Source organism: Chelonoidis abingdonii, chromosome 2 (genome assembly GCF_003597395.2).
Source record: "Chelonoidis abingdonii isolate Lonesome George chromosome 2, CheloAbing_2.0, whole genome shotgun sequence".
NCBI classification, from domain to species: Eukaryota; Metazoa; Chordata; order Testudines; family Testudinidae; genus Chelonoidis; species Chelonoidis abingdonii.
In genome coordinates, this window is record NC_133770.1 from 217,257,887 (window position 1) to 217,278,821 (window position 20,935).

Below are 20,935 nucleotides of genomic sequence, written 5' to 3' on the forward strand. Positions count from 1 at the left end.
ATTTGGGGTCGGGAAGGAATTTTCCTCCAGGGCGGATTGGCAGAGGCCCTGGAGGTTTTTTGCCTTCCTCTGCAGCGTGGGGCATGGGTCGCTTGCTGGTGGATTCTCTGCAGCTTGAGGTCTTCAAATCACAATTTTGAGGATTTCAATAACTCAGTCATGGGTTAGGGGTTGTTATAAATGTGTATGGGTAGGGTTTTGTGGCCTGCCTTGTGCAGGAGGTCAGACTAGATGATCATATTGGTCCCTTCTGACCTATGAGTCTGAGTCAATTTATTCACTTTCTGAATTTTGGAGTTTATAAGGAATTGCATTTCTTCTAAGTATAACAATGACTGCCCTTCGGTTTAAATTATTGTGGTGACTGTTTTATTACTTACGGCCTTCCTCCCCTGCTCTCCCATCCCCTCCCCTGCAGTATTTAAGTATTATGGCTTGTTTATCCAGAGTAAAAATAATTTCCCTTTGTTGAATACACTGCTCCTTTTGATTAGATCAAAAAGGGGGGCCCCTCCTAAACCCTTCAGTCTCGGCAATGAGAGCCTACCAAGTAGAACACACTTGAGGAGGCAACCTGATGTGAGCAGTTCTTCTTGTGCAGAATATTGTCATAGGCTAGACTGGATTAATTGAAATTATTCTGGCCGTGAATAAACCTCAGATATGGCCAACTAAATTCCTTTGATTGTTACCAAAATTCTCAAGTTGATCTGAGGCTAATTTCCTGATCAGCATGGTAATTAGAATTCTGGATAATTATATTTACAATAGAGAGTATGCACTAATAACATATCCTCTGAAGACTCCAAATGAGCTATAAAAGAACCAAATCACTGTTTCAGAGGGTGACAGCAGTAACTAACTGGATAAGTTACATCTAATAATTGTCTGTCTGGTTTTATTTGCATGAAGCAGTCAGCCTGAAGTATTGAAATGTAGGCGATAACGTGGCATTCCTAAGCCTGAATTATGGTAGTTGTATATTTGAAAGGTACTCCCTGATGAGCATACCTTAGGGGAAAAAAGCGAAGTATTACATTTAATATCTGATGCTGTTTGATCTTTTACTTCAAAATACTTAGTTCAGCACACTCAAGAATAGAACTTGCTTGTTGCAACACAAGGTCTGCGGCGGGGCGAGGGGGTGAAATCTGTTGAAGATTGAAAAGAAGAATGATAGTTACCTGTTTTGTTCATCTAATTTGTTTCAGGTTGTAACTAGGCATTTCAGTTTCACCATTGGTTTTAAAGTATAAAATAGAACCTTCAAAATTGAAAACCAACTTGTAATAAGGTTATATAAAATGTGAGTATCAAAAAAAAATCTAATGGAGTTCTCTTGAACTAAACAATCACTCTAACAGACAAACATTTCTAGTACTGAAAAAAACTAAATGTAACACCTGAGTGAGTGTTCAGTATCATACCAGGCTCAAAGTTAAGCAGAGATCTTGTAGGTAACTAACTTAATTTAAATCCCTGTTGGTCCTGATTAAAATTACCTGCAGTGACATCCTAATTGATTAGCATTCCCAAGGAGTGATTATCTCACCCTTTATGTACTGCAGTTACAAACCATATTCCCAGAAGAACACACTTCTAGCAGGAGTTAGAACATGCATTCTTTAGCTGGTTTACTAATCTACCCAGCCCTTTAAAAATTTCACTCTCAAATTACTACATCAAACTTACTACTGTTCTAAAAATTGAGTAAGACATGTGGGTAGACCAATTAAAATATGTCCTCTTAAAATGAGGAGCACTGTATGTATTTCATTAAGCAAAAGCAATAATAAAATATCCCCTTTCAAATGGGGAAACTGAGGCAACTGAGGTTGACTTCCAAAAGACAATGCCTCCAAGTCTACGGCAGAACCAGAAGTAGAGCCCAGTCAACAAAAGCAATTGTATTGAAATTATCTGAGATGCTGTGCAAGAAATTCTATTCACTCCCCGTTGTGGTCTCTCACTCTGAGAAATAGGAGTTGGGACTGCTTGGGAGGCAGAACACTCAGGCTCAAAGTGGGAAGGGAGAAAGCCATATATCACACTGTAGCAAACTCCTCCAAACCATAAAAAAAAAAAGCATTCACAGAAGGCCTCCTTTGCTGTAAAGATGGGAGTAACACAACATTTGAGAGGAAAAGGGAATTAGAAAGACAGAGGTCTTGGTGGGGGTGGGGGGGGGAGCCTTTATACTGTTTAGTTTGTCCACGTACATTGTATCCCTAGTTTCCCCAACATTAGTGAAATGGCTAAGTTAGGGGATTGTTTTAATCAGATAGATGTTACGTTTTTATAATGACTTTAGAAAGTGACTGAATATTCTGCCAAGTGCTTCACCTGCATTTGTGCTAAGCCCCACTGGTAATAAAAGTCCATCTGAAAGCAATTTGCAGGATCATGAGCTACATTTGTCTGTCAATAATCACAATAGGGATTCCGCTCGCCCCCCTCCATTTTTATTACACATCTGCAGGGGATACAAAGACACAGCTCTGTTATACAATATTAGAAGTTTGGTGGGTTTTTTTTAAAAAAAAAAAGTCAGACCTGGACCAAATTCATTGCTTGTGGAAAGGGCACATCTCTATTTACTCCTAGAGTCCAAAAGAAATACGGAAGTAAATGGCTTCTCTCTTCTATAAGAAGTGCATTTTATTATAAGGTAGCTGCCAGTTCTGCACTCCATGCTCTAGTCTTGTATTTTCCCATTATTTTGCAAGATACCTGTCTTGCAACAATACGCTATACCCCATCGCCCCTTGGGATGTTATGGCCCCACAGCCAAGTCCAAATAACCACTCTTCTCAGTGCAGCATGACCTAATGGTCAGAAACAGTAGAGCTGTCCTTAGATTCACGCCAGCATGGCCTAGTGGCCCACATCAATGAGGTAGCTCTGCAGGTCATGCCAGCATGGCCAGAGTTCATGGTGGGGGGCTGTCCTTGGATTCAGGTCAGCCTGTCCCATTGGCCAGAACCAGCAAGGCTACCCCTCAGCACAGAGTGGCCTGTCCCAGTGGCCAAGAAGGGGGTGAGTCACCACCTAGGGGTGGATGGCAGCCAGGCCCTCCCTACTCCACCAGGTCCTAGCCTAGGGGACTATCACCATAACATATATCCACCACTGGGTCGGTTGGGATCCTTCCGAGTCACACACACTCCATTCTCAGCTCCACAATCAGATCAAGGTCTGATTCCCTTGGACTACTTCCTACCCTATCTTCCTGCTCCATAGTCCACAGGTCCTCTGTTTCTCCAGGGTGGTCAGCAGATGAAGTTCCCAGAAACTGCTTCCCCTTGTGGGCTTCCACAAACAGCTGGATCTCAGCCTGCCTGGCCTCTGTGGTCTGGGGCTCTAACACACATCCTCTCTCCTCCATGGTCAGCCCTGAGTGAGCAGAGCTGCTCCCTTTTATACTGTGGTTCCAGCTGGAGCATTCCCAGTGGGGCAGAAGGGGCAAGTGGCATGGCTTCTTTAGCCCAAAGTATGGGGTTAACCTCTTCCTGTCCAGTGCAGGGCAGGTGTGCTCTGTCACATCTATGTATGTGTCTGGATTAGTTCCTTTTCAGTTATAGTTATGAAATAGGTGACTAGCCTTTAAAATCACATTGTGGCATTAGGATGCTAGTAACAAGAATTCCATTGTGTTATTTTAGAGACCAATTTAATATGAAGCAGTCATCAAAAGTCTTTGGGAGAAATGAATGTGATTTAACTTAATTTTTCTCCTAGGTTTAAAATTTAGTTGGCAATTGATCGGGTAATCTATACTGGAAAGTTTTGTTGGGGCTGTTTGAGAGAGAGATAAAAGTAACATCGTCTTTTGCTGATACGGCTTTGAATGTTTGTTTACACGGGTGCATACTAACTAAATTGTTTTTCAGTGTAAGTAAGCTATTGGTTTCTTTCAGAGTATTTCTGGAAGTTTTAGATGGATCAATTCTGCTGTTACTGGCATGTTTATTGGCTTTTCTTTTTTACTTGTGAAGATTGTTAAACTCCATGTATATATGAATTTTTTAAGGATTTTTTTATCTAACTATATATGGTCTCTTATGAAATCCCAGAGTTACTTTGGGAAAAGATAATATGGAGTGCAACTTTCAGCTGTGTGAACTTACATAATCAAGTAGTTTAGTCCTGAGTTTTACCTACTTAAAAATTATTATAATTTGGCAAGAAATATGATCTGTATTTGATTTTTTTTTAATTCACCTTTACTTACATGTGAAAATTAGCCCCTCCCCCTCCAAAATTGCCTTTAATGTGTTTTGATGCGTACTAAAAATGTTTGTCATGGTACTGGGTACCTCCATAGCTTTTGTTTTGATTTCATGAATGGCAGCAAGTGTATTACAAGCATTCCTTTCATCAGTATAGCCAAGCTGTTTATATAAATGCTAGACTGTCTCAGGGCTTTGCTTCTTCTCTGACTTACAGTAATGTCATTCCATTGACTTCATTGGAGTTACTGCTCACTGATACACTGCAGAGGGCTGCAGTCCAGTTTTAAGTTTTGGCCAGCAGTTACCAACAAATAAATTGCACCACAGCCTAGCTAGCTAGCTGTTAAACTAATGCAAACAGGAAGCCTATCATTTCTTCACAATGAAGTCAAGTTCAGAAAAAGAATAGTGCACTGAAAACCTCAGAATAAGCATCTTTCTGGAGAGGCCTTCCTGAGGGAGAGTCCTAAACCCAGGCTCTGAGCAAAGATCTGATCTGCCTCCATTCATATGGAGATGAGGAACACTCCATGTGAAGGCTGCCTAACTTGAAGGGTCCTAGAATGAAAATTCAAAAGTAAAACAGAATTTTCCCTTTCAACCTCTTTGTTTTGTTTGAAAAATACAGCATATACTCCCCAAATTTACAGCACTTACTCTTTGAGTAAAGAATTATTTTTCTGAGCATTTACAAGTAAATCTGTATTGGTTTAAATTAACTAAAATTTTTCTTTAAGAGTTTTAGCATCCATGTCAGTTGTTTCTTTTTTCCAAATGATCATAACTGTAGAATAACTGAGGCTCTTCAAACTTTCCATTGTACTTAACATTAATTGAAGTCTTGTGCATAGGCTGTACTTGAAGAAATTAGGTTGTAATTAAGCTATAAATCATAGTTTTATCTTTTTTGGTATTACATAGGTGCTAGATGGGGTCAGGTCAACAACTCAGGTAGCTCTTAAATAGTATAGTTCTGACATGATTGGTAGAGTTACCAGTAACCACCCTTCCTCTATAGCTAATTTGCATGCAACAGTTCTGTTAATTGTAACAACTGGTATAAGGAAGACCAAACATGTATCAAGAGTTCTCACTGGTAAGACTTCTTGACCCAGTTGTCACTGCTGGGGTTTCATGACTGCATGCTATATTTGGGCATCAGTGCAAGAAGCGCTCCCCTTGGTTCTGCTGTCTCAGGTAGACAGCACACAAAGGTAGCACTGTCAAGGAAGACTGATGCAGGGGTTGCCATCAAAGTACATGGGCCTTTGGCACTGGACTCTCCCTGTCCCACTTTTACATTGCGTCTGACCTAATGCAGCCCTTCAAAGCAATATATCAATTGTATGTTAAAGACCAAATTTGCAAGTATCCTCTGATTTGTGCTGCTCTGATGATGTGGAACAGCTGTAAACCCCAGTCTGCTTTGCCCATGTGCTCTCGCCACTTACCTTTGCTCTGGTATACTGGTGAATATGCCTACTTAAAAAGGGTTGAAGGTTATAACTATATATCTTCGTATCGTTCGAAATATCACTTGGTAGTAGTCTTTTTGGGTCTCTCTTTTAGTGTTCATATATGGAAAATGTTCTTATTTTTTTTAAAAAAACAAGAAAATTCCAAGACACAAAAGCTACAGGGATTTATTCATTTTTCCCAAACCAGGGAATTCAGAATTAAGGTTACACTTTTAAAGAAATTTGTTATGAAATGGAAATGCTCAAGAAAGGTACCCAAAAACTGTAACTCTATCCCATAGTAAAGGAATACGCAAATTGTTTTTAATATGTTTATCAAATCAGTTTCAATGAATCTGGACCACAAACACTAAAATTCCCTAATCATAAAGTTAGGCATTACTACAAGGCAGAGTTAAGGTTGTTTGTCTTTCTTAACTGTGCATTTCTTTACCTTAACGTCTGAATTTCTTACATGTAATCTTAACTCTTAATTCTATTCTGCCATTAATTTCTTTAATTTTGGCATAAGTGTAATCATACTGAGGTATGTATCTCAAAGTTGCCTTTATCTACTTTGGTGTCTTAGAACCCAATCCTACAAACTCTTACTTAAACAAATAGTTCCACTGATTTCAGTTCAGCTGCTGTTCTGAGAAGGCGTTCTCAGAATCTGGCTCTTAGGTTATAGTGCAACTGCTGAATAGACATTAATTCTCATCCTAGTAGAACAGATAATGATTAACAAGCGGAGATGGCACAGGGAAAATCGGTTTGATTTTGCAGAGAAAGGCTAGTCTAGTAAAACGTGGACAATATAAAAAGGAAATAAAGAGGCGGGATTTGTATATCCTTTACAAAGCTATTGTTTTGGAAATAGCAATGGTGTTTATAGGACAAATGATATGTCATGTGGTTTTGCTCCTTTTGCTAGCTTTGAATGTCTTTGACATCTGCACAGTGATGTCTTATTATAAGATGTTGCAGTATTGTAGTAATGGCTGTTCTGAAAAAGACAGCCATGTTAATATATTGAGCTATCTAAAATGTACCTTTGTACGAAAGCCTTGCTTAAGATACCTCTACCTTGATATAACGCTGTCGTTGGGAGCAAAAAAGTCTTACGGCATTATAGGTGAAACCGTGTTATATTGAACTTGCTTTGATCCACTAGAGTACGCAGCCCCCCTCCCCGGAGAACTGCTTTACTGCGTTATATCCAAATTTGTATTATATTGGGTGGCGTTAAATCGAGGTAGCAGTCTAGTTCCTGAAGAACTAGCAAAGGATGCAAAAACTAGTGGTTTTTTTATTTAGTCCCTATCACAGGGTGGCTAGGCAACCCCAGTAAAAGAAGCAGGTCCAGTGCCCCTGTGTCAGAACAGGTGCTTCCACTTTGGCCAATTAAGAGGGCAGGGCAGTACCCTGGATATGGGAAGGGAGGATCTGAGGGAAGAAGAGACTAGTTGTGTTAGAGAGACCCAGTGAGTCAAGGAGATGCAATCAGGAAAAGGGCTGGTGAGAGCTGTCTGGGAGTCAAGAGACCAGAGACGGTCTGCAGGGAAAGCTGAAGTGAGTAGAAAGCTCACTGCAGGCCCTCACTGGAAAGAAGGAAGGATTATCAAGGAGCCAGTAGAAGAGCTGACCTACTGACCTTCCTGAGCCAGAGCCAGTGCTGGGAGGCTGGAAAGGGCTGAGGGCTAGGAGGCCAGGGAAGGGACTGGTCTCCTGATCTTCCTGAGCCAGAGAACCATGGCCAGAGAAAGCTAGAGAGGGCTGAAGGGTGAGAGCAGTTGAGGGAGATGCCTGCTCGCTCTCTGAGCTGGAGAGCTGAAGGCAGAGGGCCAGAGAGAGCTGGAGTCTGGAAGTGAGGCATGGCAAGAGTTCTTGGAGCTGTACTGGAGAGCTGGAGTGTGAGGAGAGGAGTCGGAGCTATACTCGGTGTGTTGCATGTATTGTTTGGACAATGCCGGGGAATTCTGGCCTGTGATTGTGGGAGATTCGTTATGATTAATGTGCACAGGACTTTGGTAATAAATTAACCCTGCGAGTGAGTGAGTGAGAGAGAGAGATTCAGAAAGACTTAATGGACTGTTTCTGGGGTCTCTAAGCAGGCAGACTGAGACAGGCATGTCATGTTGCAGCATGCAAGAGGAACGTGCTCCAGGACTGTTTAAATTATTCAACAGACTGTAAAATAAAATAATTTGTAGAAGTAAATCAAAAATGCTTTTGGCTGAATAAATGACCAATTGTATGTAATGTGTGATATACATTTTAGGAGGTTGAGGGACATTTTTTTGAACCTCTAATCTCTTGTACTGAAACCTTATCCCTAGCGAATGCTGTTATGTCTTATTACAGTTGGGTGATAGTCAGCAGTAGGAAGATGGATAACAGAAGCTACTGCCTGCAGAGAAAAAACAATTAGGCTTCATGCAGCGGCTTGGGACAATAAAGACAAACTAGGCCCCAAACCCAATATCATTTTGGGCTTCCCTTCCACCAGAGCTGCAGGACCCCATCTTATCCAGTGAGAAACTTCCTCCCAGATCCTTCACTTCAAACACACTTTTTTTTAAATCCCACTTGGACCCAGAACCACACTTCTTTCAACATGTCTGAGTCTGAACTGATGACCAGAAGAGGCCAGTACGGTTTTGAGCATCTCACACAATTCTACCATATCTCCCTTCTGTTTACCAGAACCGTTTATGTACTCTGTGTAATAAACAGTCTGCTTCCACTGACTTCAATGGAGTTACTCCTGATTTACCCAGGTGCAAGTTCGAGAAGAATTATGGTTGATTTACCCTTAAGTTAGGCTGACATTGCTACTTCTGGGGGGGAATCACACCCCTGACTGATAATAGCTATGCCAACCAAACCCTCAGAGTAGACAGAGCGATGTTGACAAAAGAGTGCTTCTGTCAACATAACTAACTTCATTTAGGGAGGTGGTGTGCCTACACCAACAAAAAAAAAAACCCCATCCGTCTCTGTAGGCTGAGTCTACGCTACAGGGCTATGCCAATATAGTCTCCATAGTGTAGACACAGCCTCTGTCAGACACAGATGATTCTAGTTAACTGTGGGGACTTGTGGTACAATTTAATTATTGTAATGTTCTGACATTTCACATGTTCATCTAGTGTTGTATTTAATAGCGTCTTTTTTGTTTGGTTGGTTAGGGCAGTTTGGCGGGTTTTTTGTTTTGGCTTGGGGGGGGTTGCATTCCTTCTTTTCAGTATTTCTTTTCTTGCACTGTATTTGTGTATTTTATATCTATATCAGACAAACTCTTGATACAGCCAACAAATTCTACTAGGTCTCCCCTCCATTTATCAAAATCTTTTATGTCTAAGATATATATGTGTTTAGTATGCTCACATATTGTACATGAATGGGTTCAGTGCATTATGGGTTACTGTGGTAGAATTTTGTGAGCCACTTCAAAACTTGTGTCTAACAACTTGTGTTCAACACGGGAGAGGATGAGGGCTAGAGAAGGAGAAAATGGTTTGGATTGCAAAGTAGGTGAGGTGGCAAGCTCAAGCAGGGAGAATGTTTGGGAAGGTCCCAACTGGGAGAAGCATTCTTATAACCAGGGGCTGAGGTTAGTTCTGTCTCAGCTGTTTCCCACCCTCTTCTTTTAAACTGGAAAGTCTCTCAAAAACTTGCCTTCGAGGCGATAGTGGAGACCAAACAGGAAATGGCACTGTTGAAATCATCTCCAGACTTAAGTCTACAGACAGTTAGGCTAATGTAGTTTCGCAATGCATGCCTCAGTGGGAACAGGTTGTTGAGTCAATGCTGGACATTCACCACCACAGTCGGATAGCTATTTTCTCTTGTGTCAGAATATCAATGAGACCTCCTTAATGCCCTTGAAAAAGTCGTGTTCCAAACCATAACTTCATCCTGCACAGAGGTAGCTCTTAAGCTGAGTTATCTTTCAGAGCATCCTTTTTAGTATTCTGTGGTTTGAATTACTGTTTCTTAATTAACAAAACAATTGATGTATTTTTCAAAATACGCTGAAGATTTTTGTTTTTTTAAGCGTTCAACTGCAGCTGCATTCCAAAACTATTAAACAGTTTTAAAGATCTGAATCATGCATTGGATTTCTTTCCAGGCTTTACAGAGAAGGCAGCTCTTTGTAGTTTTTATTACATATAATTAATTACAACTCTTGCATCAGCCTGTCCTGTTGCTTCCTGTCACTTTGGGTGCCTCCGGACAATTCTCCTCCTTTTTTTTTCAGAAGCTTATTCAGGATTTGTTTTCCTATATTTCTCTTTCTGTAATGTTAGGTGAGCAGAGACCAAAAACTACCTTCTATTATATAATGATGCAGATACCTGGATTTTGTGAAATATCTTTACATGTTGATATGTTGTTTAATGGCTCTTCTTCCATTCTTCAAAATCGTAGGAGCTAAAAGTGTTCCTCTAGTGTTTAATATCCAAGTCAGCCTTCTTTAATTGAGAACACCTCTTCAGTGACTTTTTGAGTACTCACAGCAGAGAGTAAATTTAAATCAAACCTGCCACATCTCCCAGGAAATTGGGCTATTTTGGTCCCTCTAATAGTCCCAAGATACAATATTTTAAACTCTGGTATAAACAGTAAACAGCCCTGACAATCTAACCCTGCTGCTTCTCTGGCACTCATTCCTTCATATTGGTTCTGGTTACTGCAGAAATGAGATGAACATATTGGACACCTGAACTATGACAATCTCAAACCAACATGATTTCTTGACTCTTGACCGTTTTTTTTTTTTTGATCATTGTTAATCATTTGAATACTTGCTTATTGGGATACCTGCAGCTTGTCTATGGCTGTTGTACCTATGGTGGGATTTCAGTAGCAGTGAACACCCCAGACAAGGATAATGTTATGAATAACAAATTATATACATATTTGTTCATACGAAGTCTGGCCTTTTTTTCCCAATTCATATATTGCTGTTGGTTTGGGTTAAGATACATTAATCATGGATTCTGGAGGAGCTGTACCTGCACCTTTTGTAAGCCCCTCTGAGACGGGTTAAAAAAAAATCCCTAGTGTCTGATCATGCTCCTTTGAAGTCAGTGAGAGCTGCATCATTAACTTCAGCAGGATCACACCTGTAGTGAGTGTGGTCGTCACCATGAACTTGTGCAGAATCGATACTTGTATTACATCCCCACATACATTAATTTTGTTTTGTAGCTGGGCTAGAAACCAAGAGAGTGGAATTTTTCTTCTTTAGAGCAACACTGCCATTCTTATCTCTTAGTTCAGATATGAACTTCATGGTCCAATGACATCCCTAGTGTTGCTTCTTAAGGTTTGCTTATACCTCTGATTTGATTTAATTGATCTGTATATATTGCAGCAATTGACGTCTCAGCTATTTTTCTGAGAATGGTAAATTGGTTAATGAATCCATTCATACTATGTACTCAAATTGACATTGTCAAGTAGAGTGAGAAATTGACCTTATTGGGAGTTGTGAGCAGAATATGGCTTTTTTCTCCCTTCATGTACATGTTTGTATTTGTTTTAGTTATTGAACAATAAACTTAGTTCTTTAAAAAAAAAAAAAGAGTTAACCAGGTTTTGGGTGGGGACAACAGACAAGATATTTTTGGTTTTTACATCTTTATGTGGAATCAGGCAGCTAGTCACTGATTAATCCAGAGTGCAAATGGGGCCATGAGCAATTTAAAAAATGACAATCTAAAACATTGGCCAACCAAACAACTTTTTAGTGTCTTGCCCAGATTTAGTATGCTAATAGATTTATAGAGTCCAAGGCTGGAAGGGACCATTGTGATCAACCCTGGACGGCAGGGCTCAGGTTACAGGCCCCCTGCCTGGGGCTAAAGCCTTTAGGCTTTGCCCTCTCCCTCCCCAGGCAGTGGGGCTTTGGTGGGCTCAGGCTTCGGTCTGACCTCCTGGGGTCATGTAGTAATTTTTGTTGTCAGAAGGGGGTTGCGGTGCAATGAAGTTTTAGAACCCTGATCTACTCTGACCTCCTATATAACAAAGGCCATAAAACTTCCCCCAAAATAAGTCCTAGAACATATCATTTAAGAAAATAATCATCCAGTCTAGATTTAAAAATTGTCTGTGATGGAGAATCCACCACAACCCTTGGTAAATTGTTCCAGTAGCTAATTGCCCTCTCTGTCACCTTATTTTCAGTCTGAATTTGTCTAGATTCAACTTCCAGCCACTGGATCATGTTATACCTTTCTCTGCAAGATTGAAGAGCCCATTATTAAATATTTGTCCCTATACAGATACCGATAGACTATAATCAAGTCACCCCTTAACCTTCTCTTTGTTAGACTGAGCTTGCTGAATCTAATTTATCACAATCAAGCATGTTTTCTAATCCTTTCATCATTCTCGGAGCTCTTCTCTGAATCTTCTCTAAGGGCTTGTCTACACTGGCACTTTGCAGCATTGCAACTTTCTCACTCGTGTGAAAAATCACCCCTCCCTCCCCCCACACGCAGCAAGTTTCAGCACTGTAAAGCGCCAGTATAGACAGTGCATCAGCGCTGGGAGCCACGCCCTTCATGGAGGTGGGGTTTTTTTAGAGTGCTGGGAGACCTCTCTTTAACGTTGGCTGGTGCTTTAACATTGGCAGTGTAGACTAGCCCTGATTTATCAACAGCTTCATGAACTATGGCCACCAGAACTTTACACAGTATTCCAGCAGCAGTCACACCAGTGCCAACTACAGAAGTAAAATCACCTTCCTGCTCCTTTTGGAGATTCCCTTGTTTATGCATCCCAGGATTGCATTAGCTCGTTTGGCCACAGCATCACACTGAGTTCATGTTCAGCTGATTATCCACCATGATCCCCAAATCTTTTTCAGACTCACTGCTTCTGAGGATACAGTCTCCCGTCCTGCTAGCGTGATCTGTGTTCTTTGTTCCTAGATGTATACGTTTATATTTAGCTGTATTAAAATGCATACTTTAGCTTACGCCTATCTTACCAAGTGATCCAGATTCTTCTGAGTCGGTGACCTTCTTTTTCATTATTTACAGTCACTCAATTTTTGTGTCATCAGCAAACTTTATCAGTGATAATTTTATGTTTTTTTCCCCCAGGTCATTGATAAAAATGTTAAATAGCCCATACTTAATTCATATTTGTCATTTGTAGGCTGATGTAATGAGCTGAGAGGGAATAGGTAGCAACGAAGATTGTTGCAGACAAATGTTTAAGGGAAATTGCTGCCATGTGGCAAAAATTAATAGGCTGGATATCAGCACTTTCTGCCTAAATAGGATTCTGGGCAGCAACACTATAATAGGGTCTGGATTTCAGTACTATGAAGTTATCCTCCCTCAATAATGGATATGAAGCCCTTAATTCCAGGCAAGTGAATATGGTCCACTCAGCTACAAATGGCAATATTTACTTAGGCCCCATCTACACAGCAGCATATTAGTATGGGAGAAATTTGGCCAGCTAAATCAAGCAAAGATGTTACCTTGCATCTGCACTAGACAAAATGACTGAATTTAGGTCAGGCTTAGCTAGCATAGGTTAGCTAAACCAGAACTAAACTCGACCAATTTTTCTAGTCCAGAAACCCTTTAACATTTTAACTAATATATTTTAATACACAAGTTTTAGACAGAGCAAGTCACATTTTAGCATGAGTTCACCTGCAGAGGTGAACCTATACTAATTTTAAACCATGTTAACTAAAGGCTGGGCTACACACAAACTTGCACCAAAATAACAAAATCTGTTTAATTCACACACTGTTGTCATTTTAGGCAGGTGTGCATTTCCCCATTCCTTCTTCAGAATAAGTGTCCTATAAAAATATTTCTTGAAACAGAACATTTTTATTCCAAAGTATCTGCATATAGTCTTGGACCAAAATCACAATGTGTGAATGAAAACAAATGATTTTTGATGCATGTCAACCAACACCAAGCAACTTGTTAAGTTTTAAAATACATCTTTTTAGTTTCTACAAATAAGCTCTAAGTGTGAGAACTCAGAGGAAGAAAGTTCTAATATTAGAAATCAACATTAAAACATAAGTACAGGTGATTAGAAAGGCTTTGTCAATGGAATTTGACTTTATAGAAATAATGCTGCAAGTGGAGTAAATAGTTTACCGTTTCAAAAGCTTTATTCCTAAAAAAAAGTCCTTTTATGGTGTTTGTGCAACACAGGATGTGGGTTCCTTCACAGTAGGTACGTTCCTTAGTTGGTGTTTCTAGTATGACATTCAGTTGTGAAAAAGCTTATGTTGGCATGTAAGTGACCATAATTAGGCTTCAAAAGTACCCCCTTCCCCTGATGAATTGGAGGAAATTCACACTCAATGCTATTGTTTTAGTCTGTCTGCTTACAGACACAAAGCAGTACATCTTCTCAAGGCTACCTTCATATCCAGACAATTTCTTCAGTGAAAGCTCAGATTCTGGAGTATTCTGCTAGGGAACCCATCCATAATCGTTGGAATTTCTTTGCTTGAGCATTAGTTGTACATAACGTTCCGCTGTAAATGTGAAGAATGTTACTGCTGTAGCTCATAGTTTGGCTCACTTCTTTTAATCTCTCAAACTACTCTGCAAATTACACAAATGCACTATACCACGAACAGCAGGGAGCTGCATTCCAGGACAAGTATGAGCAGAGGCGACTTATTTGCACAAGTAGGGTAAAGCAGTAGGAATAGTCCTCCACACTGGACAGAATTCAGTTGCAAACTTTTTTTATTCTCAAGAACACAAAGTGAAAAAGCACTAGCGGTGGGAAGATAATGGACATGTCTATTTCTTTGCCTTGAGTAGGATTTAGAGATATGATTTTTAAATCATGGCTCAGTCTGACACAGGGCCTATTAGAGCGGGGACCAGGAGAGCCATTTGGCCTGGATATTAAGCTCAAAGGGGGCCTCACATTTAGACACTTGTTAATTTTTTGGCATTTGGTAAGTTGCGCAACTTGTTTTTATGCGCATCCCTATCAGACCAAAATGTGACACACAGTCTCAGCGTAGAGCTGCAAATTTAAGCAAATAAGAGATGTGCTTTGGTACAAGACATAATTTTTTTGTTAACTAATATAGATTTTGTCATATGAAAGAGTTTAATATGTTAATAAAAATATATCGGTTTTAATGGCACAAAATTAGACTGTGATGAACATGTGCTCTCAGATCAGCTGGTTATATAAACAAACCACTACTAGTGGCTGGTGCTGGATCAAGTGTATGTTGAAAGGTAGAGAATTGTTACATTTTAGTGTCTTTCTAGTTTTACATCTAGTTGACTAAGGAATTATTTGTGTGTGAGAATTCCTCTTTATTATCTTCATATGGTAACTAACAGAGGTGACTGGTTGGTTGAGCCGTAGCTTGGTAGCTTGGACATCATCATAGGCCTTGTTCTCTGCCTGCATTCTGCTGGGTCTCCTTTTGAATGCCAAAATTTCCAATTTCAGAGCAATATTTTAAAGTGCTTTAACATCCACATGCAGACTCTACTTCTAATTGAAAAGTATTGTCAAGGAAGCCAGCATTAATTAAACAGAGAGAAGATGAAAGATTCTAGTAAACAGTTACAGTAATGTAATCGTGACTCATGATTTTCAACTATTTCCTGAACAATGGGATGGAGTGCGATCAAAGGAAAGCACGTCGCTAGGTTCAAAGATAGGGAATATTGGGGGCGGAGTCAGAGCAGTGCGGGGGGGGATGCTGAGGGTGTTGAAGTAGGGCAGAGGGTGTGGCAATTAGCAGGGTGCAAAGTGTTGGTCTCTGCCATCTCGCCAACCTTTACCTCTTTGATCTGTGTTCTGGCACAGCTACTGAGGGGCCGCGTATCCTAGATTACTATTATTAGCGTAAAGGATCATCCAAACACTATGGGGTTTTTTTCAAAACCCAGCTGGAAGACTAGTTTTCCTGAAGAACTGGGTTTCCAAAAACTAGGTTTTCAGTGATCCCTTAATGAATAAGGCATTGTCATCAAAGGGACCTTTACTCTCTGGGAGCTCAGAAGTGCTGATGGAGCAGAACCATCATGAGGGAGAGGGAGAGGGAGGAGGGAAGGCAAGGGGGTGGAGAGTTGGGCACCTTCCCTTCAGTGACTTAGGAGAGAAGTGGTGCCACCTGGGCTCTCCTCCACAACTGCCTCCATCCTTCAACAGTTTCTCCCCATGGCAGCTCCACTAAGAGCTCCCTGTTCAGGGGAAGGACCCAGAATTCCCTTCCTTCCCTGTGCTAGGGGGAGGTCAGAGAAATGTAGAGAGGAAAGGAAGGGGGCAGAGTTGTGCAGTGGGTGCTTTAGCTCAGTCTTCACATCTCCCCCTCCCCCCATTTTTAATCCCTCATTCAAAACATGCCTCCCACTGACATTATACCAGTCCCTGCATTGCTCCTGCATACTCTCCACAGCGCCTCAATCCAGCACACTTGGGAAGAGCGCTGCTGTCATTGGCCCTAGTAACTTGATGTCTGTGCAGCAGCGCTCTCCTTAATACAGTATTGGGGTTTCCCTGCACTCTCTGTCCCGCTCATATTTTCCTTCTGACAAGAACAACACTTCTCACCTGTGCTGTAGAGTAAATCCTGTCCTATTAAGCATTAGGTCGTGATCTTTTTTCTTTCTTTCAATCTTCTCGTGATAAAAAAAACCTGAGAGTAAAGGAAACAATGTATGTGACTTTGACAACTGCATTTTGTCAAAGGGGTGTCTGGCTCAACAGAGAGAACCTCCTTGCTGCGTATAGAACATCATAAATCCAACACCAGAAGAAGATAGATTAACAAGAGCTCATTTTAAAACTGCTATTTAGCACCCACTACTGCCAGTTTTACAATCTTTGAACTAAATATTTAGATCCACCCCCAAGCAGCAATGAGACACTAGGGGACAATAATTGCCTGTACATGTGTGAAAACTGAAGGAAAATAGTGTTTGGAGGGAGTGGAGTGTGAAGAGAAATATATTGAAATGCATTCCTTAGAGCAGTGTGAATGATAGGAAGTCAGTTTTGGTTCACAGTGATATGGATATAGGTCTACACTTTCTGCAACAAAATAGATGAGCTGCTGTCCTTATGTAGATATTTAAACCGATTGATGAACGGAAACTAGAAAGCAAAAAGCAAGTTTGGGTATAAACTGCGGAGAGTACTGTGGCATGAAATCAGTGGTTGGCAACATAAAGATTCAATTTTTGTTGTGATAGAAAAACTTTTATGAAATGGTTTACTTATGGTCGGAATCAGTGGATCGCCAAGATAAGTAGGACTGAACAGAATGAAACCTGTCTAATATAAAAACATGTGCAGCATGTTGCCTTAAGAAACAAGATTTCTGATTTATTTATTTATTTGTTTATTTATTTTTTAATCAGTGGTGGTTATTTCTTTTTTCCTCAGGCGTCGGTTGATCTCCCAGCGCTCTTCTCTGGAGACTTTGGAGGACATTGAGGAAAATGCTCCACTACGGAGGTGATTTTATACATTGTCTGTCTGTGTGTCGGTTTGCCTGTTTATGCATTATAGGGACAGATTATGCCACCCTTACTCATATTGAGCAGTACCTTGCTCAGGGAGTAAAACACCGAGGATGAAGAGTATCAAAATCTGGTTCATACTGTTTATCCTCTTTTGTAGTATAAGGTGGTAGATAGAATCTGACTCAAAAATTGCCTGGTTTAAAGAGTAAGAAGTGACAGTATAAATTGGCAGGGTAGAGAATAGAAGGGCACTTAGAGCTGTGATTGTCAGTGCTAGGAGTCATTAGAGCCTTAACGACAAGGAAATCATGATTATTTAACAAACACTTTAGTTTTACAAAATTGAGTTTAAGCTTTTTGTCATTCTCTCTCTCTCTTTTATTTTTAATTTTATTTGTGCATGTGTATTTGGGATTTTGTTATTTTGAGGTTGGTGGTTATGATGCTGCTTGTGCTTAAGTGAAGATGCTCAGTTGTGCTCTTTCATTATCCAGGACACTAGTTTTTTCCCCTTAAGGAGTCTGTTCCCACCCCTTTTGTATCTTCCGCCTCATCACAATATCAATCCTGCACCCAAGAATAGATGGCTTCTTTTTGGAGACTGCCATGTGATTGTACGACTAGTCCCTATTGGGTTTTCGGGAAGTCCGCCCATTGCTAACAGATCAGTTGCCAAAGTGATGCAATCTGCAGCGCTAGGTTTAAAAATTAAAAGTATACAAAGATATCCAAGCAGAGAGTTAAGCTTCCAGTTCAGCTATTCAGTGAGGCAAAAGTTTAATTTTAAAGTTCTGTTTACCCTGGGACCCAATAATTCAGAGATCATATATTGGTATGTACCACATTACCCTGCTTATCCACGTTTTGCTAATATGCACAAAAAATAGCTGTCTGTTCCCACCTCCCAGCAAAAATTTAATAGTAGAGGCTGTAGCAAGTTGGCCTATTACCAGTACTTCATTATTTTTACAAAGGACACTTCCTAGCACCTTATAAAGTGGTCTCATAAATGATTCAGATGGAAACATAATTGGCAAAAGAAATAAACAAAGTGAAGTGGGATTTTATTTACTTGCTAATTCACAAACTCACCTAGGGCTGTGTTACTTTTACAATGGAATCCCTGCCACATTGGGGATTTTCCCTTTCAGTGGAGAGTTAGAGGAGATGCTGGCATGGGGTCAGGGTGTCTCTGGAACTGTGCTGCCAGGGAGAAGGTGGAGAAACAATACAGCTTCTACAAAGATGTAGTGTGTGGCTAGGCCCTCTGGCCTGTTCTGCAGGTGGAGTGCTAACTCCCCCACACCACCATGCCATCTAATAGAACAATCTACAGAAATGTAGTGCACCTCACAGCAGTTCATCTCCAGATGTGCTGGGTATTTGGCTGCCAGTAGGTTTGGCTACTAGCTCCACTACAAAAAATCATATGAAACTTTTGTTGAAAGTTCAGTCCTAGACTCTCCTGTGTGTGACAGGCATTGCCCATGTATTCTGGAAAATGCACTACTATGCTTGGGCATACATGCACCGTATTTGGCTGTCCAAGATACTGTATGTGCAGGCCATCTAGCAGAAGACAGGATAGAACTCTTAGGGCAAATCCTGCTCTCCTGCCTCAACTGGCATGGAGCTCTCTTCCTGGAGTGGAACCAACACAATTCCATTGCAAAGGGAGGGAGGATTTCTGGGTCTCAAATGGGTTTATTCTCCCTCCCCACTGAGAAGCAGACCTCCCTGCACATTTCCATGATGCTGGGATTTGAGGCTGGGCTCAGCTGGAGGCAGGGTTCGTGGATCTGCTACTACTACATGGATACAATGGCCATTCTTTCCCTAGTGTGATGGTACAGCACCATGGAGGCAACTCCTGAGGAACATCCCAGTGCATAGCCTGGATGCTCAATTTACAGTTTGGGCCTTAATGCATTCATTCTGGAGAGTGAGAGTCTACATAAAATAAATTGGTAATTAAAACACAAATCTACAAAATGTACTGCTGTTTCAGTCCATAAAGGAGTGTCATTGTTTGTTTTTCTCCTGTTGCACTTTATCTTAAAAATTACCATTTAAGAAAAAGTTAGACAAAAAATTGGTTTTAGAACTTGTAAGGTATTCTTTCCTAAGCAATTACTTTATCTATTGTTCAAATGTTTTGTAACTGATTACAGAAATAACTGACCTCTTGAACAAAAGGAACAGGGGAATCACTCCAGTAACAGATAGATGACAGATTGCTGCACCCTTTATTTTAATTTGAGCTCTAACAGAAACTTTTTTAAGTGGTTGAGGAGGACACAAAAATGAAAGTGTGTATATTGTATCTTGAGTGATTCCAAGAATTCAGCTAAAGATTTCTAGTTACTGATCATTTCAGAAAACTGTGTCAAACATACCTCAGCAAAGTCCAAGAAGTTGTACGTTGCTGGGTTTTTGTGGAGAGTGTGTGTGTGTGTGTGTGTGTGTGTGTGTTTAATATTAAGCCTTCTCATTTCCAGACTTACTGTCTTAATCATTCCTGCTGACTCCTAAAACAGGGTGACTTGAATAATTTGTCTGGTCTTTCCTTCCTGTCATTGTGTTGAGACTTCTCAGCTGTCCAGCAGGGAGCTGACTAAATTTTTTTTAACGGATTTATTTTTCAGATGTCGGACTCTGTCAGGTTCACCCAGACCAAAGAATTTTAAGAAGATTCATTTTATCAAGAGTATGCGGCAACACGATACCAGAAGTGGCAGGTACTGCACAAGCAAAGTGTTCTGTTCAGAAGTTTGGGGTGGGGTCACAAGGAAGTTTAGAGTACGGTCAGCACCATTACACAGCAAAGTTAACCTTTAGAAATTACCATGTAACACAGTCAATAAAAACCCATTAAGATTAAAATTAAAAAGTTACTCTCTAAATGAAGATGCACACTAGCTTCTTCAAGTGAATTACTAATCGATTGACTTGCTAGTGAGTGGATTTTTAAGACCCCATCTACTTTACAAAAAGAGTTGTGTAATAGGAAAGTACTCTTTTAAAAATATTTTTTTACAATGGTTTAAAGTTAACCAGGTTTTACCATCATGTGAGACTGAGCAGAATTTGGTTAAAACTGTTCCTTAAAACCATTTTTGAGACTAGAGCCAGATCTTTGCGTACACCTAAGATCTGCTTGATACATCTAAGAGGGGAGGGATAAGGAGGTTTCCAAACTGGTCCCCAGCACAAGTTACAGGAGCTAGGGGACAGGAAGAGGGTCATAAAGCCAACTGGGCTGTGAAGGCAGTTCTGTGGTAATGGGGCTGAGGATCTGGCCCCAGGTTGCTAGAGAAAGAGAGATCAGGAGAACTGGTAGTCTAGGAAATGGAGATCCCTTTTGCGGAGTTAAGGGAGTTGTTTAATTTTGCAGGGGAGGAAAATGGTTGAATTGGAATTTATGGAGAAGAGAGCAAAGGGAATTGATAAATGGTATGTCAGTAGAGAGAGAGAGAGCTCTAAGAAGAGGCAAAAAAGGATAGCTCTGTCAAAAGAAGAGAATACAGATAAGGGGGTGAAATATAATGTTATTGCTTCTGTCGAACTAAACAATAAATATGACATGTTCTGTGTCTACTCTGATGGGTTCAGGGCAAGATTAGGCCTCCTGTGCTTGAGATGTGCAGTAGGGTAGGAGCACCTGGAGTGGTTGAGTTAAAGGCAGCCTGAGAAAATCTCCCTTTACATGGCAGATGCTTGGAAGTTTGTTCAAAGGAACACT

At 40.5% G+C, this 20,935-nt stretch overlaps 1 protein-coding gene across 1 annotated transcript in view; it reads left to right on the forward strand.

Annotated features, from left to right (window-relative positions):
- CABLES1 (Cdk5 and Abl enzyme substrate 1) overlaps positions 1-20,935 on the forward strand; it is a 119,205-nt gene that overhangs the window by 38,570 nt on the left and 59,700 nt on the right. The window contains 2 exon segments of the mRNA XM_032795812.2: positions 17,114-17,185; positions 19,839-19,931. Of these exon segments, the coding sequence (XP_032651703.1) occupies positions 17,114-17,185; positions 19,839-19,931 (165 nt within the window).